Genomic DNA, 10,100 nt, shown 5'->3' on the forward strand with positions numbered 1-10,100 from the left:
TGATTATATATATATATTTTAATGAGTAAAATATGTCATTTTAAGGGTCAGTTTGGGATTATTGTAGCTATAAGTTTAATCAGTTTATAACAAACTTTAAAAATAAATAGAAATGTGTTTGGTAAATTTAATTTTTGAAATTGTCGTGAGTTTCAAAAGCTATATATTGTATATGCGTTTAGTAAATTAGATTTTCATATGTATAATGACCAAAAAGTATATATTCATTCTTAGATACATTTATAACTATAAATAGGATTTGGATAAATATTTTAAAAAATCTATTTAATTCATTTTATATATAAAGATTTGTATATAATAAGTTATAGAAATAAAACCTTAAAAAATTGGTCTACACAATGGTAATCTCCATCGACACCGACGATCAACTTTCGACGACCACTGAAGGACACGTCCAGCAACACAATTGGTGTTGCCAGGATTGGAATTTGCTGATCTATGTAAGCCTAATGGTTTTGCTAGAAGTTGATGTGGCGTTTGAGCGCAAGTGGCTAACCTCTACCTACACTCAAATGTTGAATTGGAATCCGGTGGTGGCTTGTCAGAGCTGGACAATCATTGTCAACTTCTAGCAAATCTAATTTACTAAACACATCCAATTTTTATAATGTAAAAAAAAAAAAATGATTGAATTAATTTATTTGTTTAATTTGGTTTTTTAATAAGATTACTATATAATTTGATATCTTACAAAGGGCTTTATTTGTCATTCTTATTTTTAAAATGAGTTTTAAAATAATCTTATCTTCAAAAGCTACAAAAGGTTGCTTTTCAAATCTTCTATCAATTTGATTATTTTATAATCAATTTCAAATTTAATCAGTTTTAAAAATTAAATCCCGTGGGTACCCGTGTAAAATGAAAATAAATAAATAAATTACCCTAAATCTCTAATTCCTGCTTGGGAGTTTTATGGTAGCGGTTATGAGAGTAAACCATCGTAGCGGTTTTGAGGGGTTTTTAGTAGCAGTTTTTAAAACACCCAACTTATGCTTGGGAGTTTATTTTCCAATGGTTCTGACAATTTCTTAAAATGATAAATTTACATATATGCCCATAACAAAAGCCTAACAAAAGGTGCAAAATATAATAATTAATTGTGAAACCAACTGAAATACAACCTTAAAAAATGTTGGTTTTGGAAATTATGGGTCTATTAAAAGGGACATCATCGTTTCAATGTAAATGGTGCTTTGGCTTTTTGTTCTTATCTTAACTGGAAGCATATTGCATTATAGAAAATGGTAGAAGGCTGGGGGGTTTCTCTCCATAAACGTTTCGTCATCATCAACTTGGATCAGCATCTGGTGTAGTATTTTTAAATAAAAATGTGATTAATTGGCAACTTATATCAGCCAGAGCCAGCATAAGCATGCAAAAAAGAGAACTCAAATAATAAAAGGCTTTTAGTCTCACACATGCTCACACAAAACAAACTGAAAAAATAAAAATAAAAAGTCAGATTTATGATTTGACTCTAACGTATTATTTTATAAATAAAAGATTCAAAAGCATTGTAATAGTCATCTAAAATTTGAAGATTGAATGAAGTAATACAAGTTAAAAAGAAGTATAACCTTTCAAACAAGCGGCAATTCATCTCAAATGTGATTAATAGAATAACCTATTGCAAATCTAGGGCAAATCAATTAAGAAGAACAAAGGATCCTTCCCTCATTTAAGCTTGGCATGATAAACCCAAACAAAAAATGAGAGAGAAAGAGAGAAACAAACCTTGTTGAGGCTGACTGGCTCCTCTGTTATGTGACTTTTTTTTTAGCAGCAAAGGGATTATTAATAGTGGAAAGGGGTTTTATTGGGATAAAACTTTTAAACCAGCCAAAACACCCCGATTTGGGGTGTTTTATAAACCCCTCAAAAATACACTACACTGGTTTTGGGGGTTTTTAAACTAGTCAAAACCAGTCCATAAAAAATCTGGCAAGTAATGGTTTTTAAACACCTCAAAAACCAGTCTAATTAAAAACCCCTCAAAACCAGTGAAAAAAAAACTCCCAAGCAGACCTAAGATTCTTTTCTCAATCTCTCTTCTCCTCATTCTCTTCTTTCTCACACATCTAACACCCATTTTGTTTCACCATCTTTCTTTGTTCATTTCTCTGTCAATCTACCTTCTGGTTCCGTGTAATTGAACTTTAATTTATTTATTTTTCTTGTCCTTGGGTCGTGGTAGTGGTGATTTTTCATTTCGTTGAATTAGGGTTTTTAAATTTGGGGATTTTGGTTAATTATGGGATTAGGGGCTAATGACGATGACGACGTGGTGGTTGATGATGCAGTCAGCGATGGAGGTGAGTGTAATAGCGGTGGTAAAGGTTTTGGCTCCCTTTCGTGCTCAATTTGCCTTGATTTGATCACCGATAATGGGGATCGGTCGTGGGCAAAGCTTCAATGTGGTCATCAATTTTATTTCAATGAGTTTAAGGTTGTATTTCGAGATTTTGAATTGTATTGATTTGATGGGTTGGATTTTATTTGATGAGATCTAGGATTGTTTTTGATAATTTGATGATTTGGGTATGTTAAATTTTTTTTTTATGGATTCCCTTTCTGTTTTTGTTAATAGTTAGTTTTATCATGATATTTGCCAAAATCTGAACAGTTGTAGAAGAAGTTGGTGGCCCAGATTGTGTCTTTTTCATCTGTCTAATTTTACCTCCCCTATGGCCATTGTTTTTCAAGCGGTTGCGGCAATCTCTCTAATCCTCGGAATCATACACTGTGTTTTCAGTTCTTAGAGTTGTACTAAAAGATAAAAAGGCTGTTAAAGTTTGTGTTGTCTTATGGGAGTTTCGTTTGTTTTGAAGAATATGGTGTCATGTTGAATATGGACTATAGAGCTAACACAATTTTAACAAGTGTGGTGACATCAAATAAATGGAATAAGTAACTTCATCTGCTAGTGTAGTCCAATTAGAACTTGCACAAAAGATAGGCTCCTGTGAATGTCTCTAACAAAATTAATTTTGCCAACTCCTACTAACTCTTCTATACCAAAATAATTTATGCAGACATGACTAAAGAAATGGAAACTTTGGCATTTACAAAATGAGAATTTACATCAAGGGACTTGTTTAGGGTTCTAAAAGGAAAATTTGGTATAGTCTAAATTCAATTATCTCAGAGAAGACCACTTTAGCTCTTGGAGAGTGGATACATTTCTTTGGAGAACTTGGGATTGAAGGACTCCATTTATGAATGTGTTATACCTTAGATATTTTGCATCTTGTCTATGAAACCTCACTGCTCTGTGGTTCACAGTTAGTCTTTTGGAAATATTTGCTAGGTGTTTTGGTAATACACGATATGTTTGACACATTGCTTGTCATACTATGTTTATATGTTGTGTTATTTTTTTATTTTTTTATGTTTTTATTGCTGAAAATCCTTATTTTTTAACTTCTGGCATATTTTCTGATGATGTGCTTAATTCTCTTCTTTCTGCAGCTTGTTTAGTATGGATGGAGACTTTGCATCAACGGTTGAACTTGTGAAGCTTCGCAAGAAGTATGACTTTTTGTTAGTCTTAGATGATGTATCATTAAACATAATTATTATGCAATTTGCATTCCACTTTTATCCTCTGCACTCAATCAAACAGTCAAACTAAATATTTATTTTTATTATTAATTTAAATAATTCTTGTTTAGTATTGATATGAAGCACGTTTATTTTATTACTCTCTCAGTGCATACACAGTCACACACTTGAGTAACAGCAAGATCGAAGAAGAGCTCAAGGCGAAGATGCCTTCACTAGACAAAAAATACACCATGGAACCCGAGGAAGTCGGTCATGAACTACTACTTTACAGTAGATTCTCATCATCACCTATTGAGATTCCTAAAATCAACGTCGTCTTATTGGAACCTTCCAAGAAAGGGTGGTGTTGGAATGAGCTTAAGAGGAGAGGGATGCTCAAGTGAGGTAAGAGGAAGAAACTTCAGTTCCTAAGAAATGATGAAACAGAGAAATTAATTAGATGGTGATAATCCGACTTAGGATCCTATTTGTGCTATAGAGTTCAAGCTGCTCAAGGAAGCCATGGCCAAAATGGAAAGGTTACTATGTGCCTGCAGCTTGTTAATTTGCTTATAATAAATTGATGTTGAATAATACTAACATATCTGTGTTTTGTTTGAAAATCTATAGTAACATGCATGAGCTCTCTTTAAAGAAGCAAGACGATGATGTGGCTGTTATACATTCAAATGAAACAGCAGTGGTGGAAGTCTCATTTCGGCTATTGGGAACCACATTGAGGTTAATAAGAGAAGTTTTGGTGTTGGTAGTAATAACATTGAAGCATTGATATTTTGTAAAAAAATTAGTTAACATTTTAAATTACTAGGATGAAGGATAGGATAAAGGATTTTATAAATAGACAATTATTTTGCTGAAAATGAATTTATTAATGTTTTATTTTTTATATTGGAATTTTTTTATGACGTCATATTATCTATTTAATATAAAAAAATTGCTATAAATTTGTAATTATTATTAAATTTGTTAATTATAACAATATTTATCACAATTAATTTTAATCGAAACAATAAATTATAAATTCTTGATATAAATTATTTGTTCCATAGCAAATAATTATAATATTTAGCTACAAATCAAAAGTATTTATAACAAGTAATTTCAATATTTAGCTATCAAATGATTATGTCCATAGCAATATCTTTTCATATATAGATATGACTTTTATATGTCCGTAACAAATAATTTGATATTCAGTTACGAATTCACTATATATGTGACAAATACTCTTTTTATTTAGTTATAAATTTAGTGGTAACATAGCCAAAATGTTAATATATTTGTTATAAATATTATTTTTGTAACCGGAATTTTCAAGTTTTAGTTATAAATTTATATTTGTGTAGCTAAAATATATAAACATAGCTATACTATCTATTTCTCATGATTATAAAGACAGCTTTTGCTACGAGCTTATTATTGTATGACAAAAACATTTAAATTTTTACTTACATATTAATCTCATCTATAGCAAAAAATATAAACTGTTAATTACGTAAGCAAAAAGTTACATGACTAACTTTTAGCTACGCCACTGCCAACTACGAAAAACTACAAAATATTGTATTAACTAAACCATTTAGCTATACGAATTCATAATTTTAACTACAATGAATGTCATGGTTAAAAATGCATAATGTTGTAGTGTACTCACCGCCTTCACTTACCATAATCGCACAACACATGCAATAATCCACAACAAACAAGCCAATATATGAATAGAAACAGATTAACTTGACATATATTAATGGAAGAAAAAGATAACAGCAATCGTCAATGAAGCAATAGACTCCACAAGACTCGACAGACTCAATTAGCAATATGATAGCTGGTCTTCGAGGGCCAGCACCTCCCAGACATTCCTACACAAAATTCCTGAATATCCCCCCACATCTCACGTCCCTCTTTTATTCTGACACTCCCAGATTGTGCTAACTAACTTTGCCATCCCTTTTACCCCTTTCTCTTATACCATTGAGACACCTTGTGTCCATCAGTTTTCTGCAAAACAGGTTGTTTTTGGATGCATTAAGGAGTTTCGTGTTGATGGGCCGAGAACTGAAAAAACCTGACCACTCAACCTTTGCATGCGGACTAAGTGCATGTGCCCATCTTGCAGCTCTGCAAGTTGGGGAGCAAATTCACCATCTTGTTATTAAGAGTGGATACATGAACGATTTGTTTGTTGGCAATTCCTTAGTCACCATGTATGCTAAATGCGGAAGAATCTCCAACGCTGAAGTCGTATTCAAAGATATTGATCAAGTTAATGTAGTTTCTTGGAATTCTTTGATTGCTGGATATGCCTTTAATGGGTATGGGAAAGTGGCAATTAAACTCTTCAAATAGATGGTAATGGAAGGGGGTGCTACTGATCAGGTTACCTTCATTGGGGGTTTTTTCTGCATGTAGTCACGTTGGCCAGGTTGAAGAGGGCTTAAAACTGTTTAAATGCATGACTGAAGTGTATGGTATAGAACCTCTGGTAGAACACTATGCATGCTTGGTTGATTTGCTAGGCCGCACTGGGAGATTACATGAAGCCTTTGACATGGTGAGGGGAATGAAGATGAAACCAAATGCTGGAATATGGGATACACTACTGGGTGCGTGCCAAACACATCAAAACCTAGAGCTTGGTAAGATTGCTGTGGAGAAGCTTTTGGAACTTGAACCTCACAAAGCTTCACATTATGCACTCTTGTCAAACATGCATGCTGAGGCACGCAGATGGGATGAGGTTGAGAAAGTGAGAGGGTTAATGGAAGGGAGTGAGACAGAGAAACAACCAGGATACAGCTGGATTGAAATTGGAAATCAGATACTTACTTTTCTCTCTGATGATCCAACACACTCTAGAACAGCAGAAATTTGCAGTACATTGAAGACTTTAGCCGCACAGATTAGAAGCACAGTTCAAATCTCTGGAACTGAAAAATCTACTCTATGATTGACATTGTATTGTAATGTACTAGGAACAGAGTATTGTTGCTTCAGTTATATTTGTACTAATAGGGTCCCGTTTACTGGGGCATACATAATGTACTTTGTCAAATCTTTGCAAGTGTATATAATTGTAGGTATTTTTTAAATTTAAGCTGATTCCAGAACTATTCCTCGTCCCCACTGCATTCACTTTATTAGATATTCATAAATAATAGTGGATAAGTTTTCATATACTAGCATAAAACACCTGCTTTTTGGTAAACCTGGCTAATAATCTACTACAATGAACTCTGTTATATAACTGTTAATCTGTGGCCGAGGAAGGATCATAGCCATTCATGTGTGACTCCTGCCACCTCCATGCGATTTATAAACTCTCTTCGAGGCCGGTATACCTGGCTGTCCAATTCAGCTCACGCCTTATTTTTGTTGGATCACTACATACTTCTGCATAATCCCCAGGCCGGCGGCTCAGATATTCAACCATTACATCTACCTCTGTTGCCTTCTTACGTGCCTCCACAAATTGCTTCACTGATCTTCCTGCAATTCATCCAATCAATGCATGCGTTTTTTTAAATTATTTTCGGATTAGAAATTAAACGACTTATTAAAAAGACGAGTGTGCAGTACCTTTTCCTTTGCCAACATTGTAGCTGAGGAAACATGCCACATCACTCCACTATCATATTTAGTGGAACGAATTCATTGTTGTGGGCGACGTACCCATAATTTTTTAAAATGCTCGTCATTTCTTCCAGGAGCTTGTATATCTCCACAGTTTTGGGGTGTGATTTGTCTCCCTTCCTGAATTCATGAACCTCACCACCAACTTCAACTGAACTACAACCAGGGGTCTTCTTCATGTTCCTTTCTTTCATTGTCTTTCTCACCTTCAATGCTTCCTTCCATCTGTTTGCAGAGGAGTATATGTTTGACATGAGCATATAGGCACCATCTCTCTCAGGTTCAACTTTCACCAGTTCTTCCATAACAATTTCCCCAAGCTCAACCTTTGAATGAATTTTACAAGCTCCAAGTAACGCCCCCCAAACAAAGGCATCAGGCATGATTGGCATATTTTTTATAAGCTCAACTGCCTCACCTATTAGTCCAGCACGACCAAAGAGGTCAACCATACAAGCATAGTGCTCAGTTTGAGGTTTCAGGTTGTAAACCTTTGACATGTCCTCAAAATGCTTGCGGCCTTCCTCTACTAACCCTCCATGACTACATGCAGAGAGGACACCAACAAATGTTACTTCATCTGGTTCTGTTCCCATTCTAGACATCTCAGCGAAAATATGTAGAACTTTCTCAGCTTCCCCGTGCATTGCTAACCCAACTATCATCGCAGTATATGAATAGACATCTCTGCAGTTCATGTTCTGAAACACACAAGAGGCCTTATCAATGCTTCCACATTTGGCATACATATCGATTAGAGCATTCCCTATAAAACCATCTGCTCTGATATGATTTTTATCTATGTATCCATGAACCCACTGGCCCAATTCGAGCAAGCCAAGATTAGCACAACAATTCAGAGTGCAAACTAATGTAACATCATCTGGCTTAAGACCTACACCTTGCATTCTCTGGAATTTTTCTAATGCTTCCTTAAATTTACCTTGCTGAGCTAGTCCCCCTATCATAGAATTCCATGAAACAACATTTTTTACAGGCATCTCATCAAACACCTTACAAGCTAAGCAGGTATTCCCACATTTCAAGTACATGTCGACTAATGCATTGTCCACAAAAACATCTGGATTGAGAATGAGTCTATTATCATGGATATATCTATGAATCTTTGTACCCAAAATCAAGTCTCCCAATTTAGAGCAGGCAGAGAGCACGATGACCAATGTCATCCCGTCAGGTCTTAGGTTGGCTTGGCACATGTCAAAGAATGCCTGAATGGCTTCTCTAGGATATCCCATCTTGACGTAAGCCTGGATAAGGGTGGTCCACGACACCAAATCCTTTTGAGGACCTCGGTGGAAGTGGAACAACTTGTGAACAGCTTCGATAAGCCCACAAACAGCATATAGCCTCATCTGAGTGTTCAACACATACACATTGGATAGCAGAGGCGTCTTCATGGAATATGCGTGAATCTGCTGGCCTACTCTAAGAGCCTGAGATTGTGCACACGCCTTGAGGACATAGGGTATTGTATAAGAGTTAGGAAGGAGACCTTTTACTAGCATCTCTTTATATAACGCAATTGCTTCTGAGGACTTGGAATTAGAACTGCAAAGGCATTTAATAATTGAGTTATACATGTGGACTTCTGGATTTTTCAAGTGCTTGATGAGCGAGCCGGCGTAGTGGAGGGTTTCGTTACAAGAAGAATCGAGGAATGACACGATTTTATCACATACGAGTTCAGTCTGGGGAAACCCTGTTCTGATGATTAAGGCGTGGATTTGTTTAAGCTCTCCTACAGATTTTGATGATTCGAGTCTGTGAAGAAGAGGGAGTTGTTGAGAATTATTAAGGCTCACCATTTTCTCCCCTGCTTTGGGATAGTAGTACGAAGTATGAACTTTAAGCTGAACATAACATCGTCATAATTCTTACAGCAGAGTGAGAGAGACTGAGACGACATCTTGACTAACAGCAGTGCTAGTCTTACAAAAAAAAGGCGTAAAAAGTAGGCATACAAAGTTAACCTCCATCCTTCATCTTCATCATTTCTCTCTCTCTCTTTCTAAAGAATTAAAGAAAGAAGTAAATTTAATTTTCAATTTCATAAAAATGTTGTATTTTTATTACAATTTAATTAGATGAGAGTTAACCTTTAGGCTGCTCATGCTTAGGGCACTAAGAATTACTTCGGTGATTTATCTCATTACCTTATTTGGTTAAACAGTTAATAAAAGATTATTCTTTTATTACTCACATAATATAAAAGTGATGTAAGGGTTTTATGATTACTGATTCGTGGTAATTTTATTTTTGTTCTACTTTTACCTTTATTTAATAAAAATTCAAACACAAATGCCTTCCTTTTGATGTTAAATAATCATTAATCCAACTTGTTGAATGACTTTTTTAACCTTATTAATCAATCATTTGGACATAAATATCATACATATTCTATAGTCATAATGGTAGGACTAACTAATTTTATTACTACGAGGAGGTTATAACTTAGTGGAGATGTAATTAAAAAAAAAATCTTATTTCATAATTCATGTTTTAGTATTACAATATTAGGATTTCAATTCATGTTCAATATTAGGGTTTCAATTCAGCTCTTCAATTGCCTACTTTTAAAACGGATAGAATATCATGTTTTGAAACCAATAAAGATAATAGTCATTGAGGAAATTGTAAATGCAATTGTTGCAGGACAACTGATGTGAAGCCACACTCAATTGTCAATTGTTTTAAGCATTACAAAATTAAGACCCCCCGATATCGATAAATTGCAAGTTACAAATGAAATTGATGAGGAGAATCAAAGAGTCATTGTAGAATTGAGTTATTAGATTTGACAACTTCATTACACTAATCGAATGAATATTAATGTCTTCATTAATCATCCAAATGAGTAACAA

At 34.5% G+C, this 10,100-nt stretch overlaps 1 protein-coding gene across 1 annotated transcript; it reads right to left on the minus strand.

Moving 5' to 3' along the window:
- Positions 1-6,938: 6,938 nt before the first annotated feature.
- Positions 6,939-9,044, minus strand: LOC116143436 (pentatricopeptide repeat-containing protein At1g08070, chloroplastic-like). Its single transcript, XM_031428905.1, has 2 exons — positions 7,165-9,044; positions 6,939-7,074 (listed from the first exon to the last, which is right to left on the minus strand). The coding sequence occupies exon 1, from the start codon at positions 9,042-9,044 to the stop codon at positions 7,206-7,208; it is 1,839 nt and encodes a 612-aa protein (XP_031284765.1). The 3' UTR covers positions 6,939-7,074; positions 7,165-7,205.
- Positions 9,045-10,100: the final 1,056 nt, after the last annotated feature.

This window comes from Pistacia vera, unplaced genomic scaffold (assembly GCF_008641045.1).
Source record: "Pistacia vera cultivar Batoury unplaced genomic scaffold, PisVer_v2 Contig430, whole genome shotgun sequence".
In the NCBI taxonomy this organism is placed as follows: Eukaryota; Viridiplantae; Streptophyta; class Magnoliopsida; order Sapindales; family Anacardiaceae; genus Pistacia; species Pistacia vera.

Excerpts from the sequence above, each read along its gene's own strand:
- LOC116143436 (XM_031428905.1), bottom strand. The coding sequence starts at position 9,044 with ATGGTGAGCCTTAATAATTCTCAACAACTCCCTCTTCTTCACAGACTC.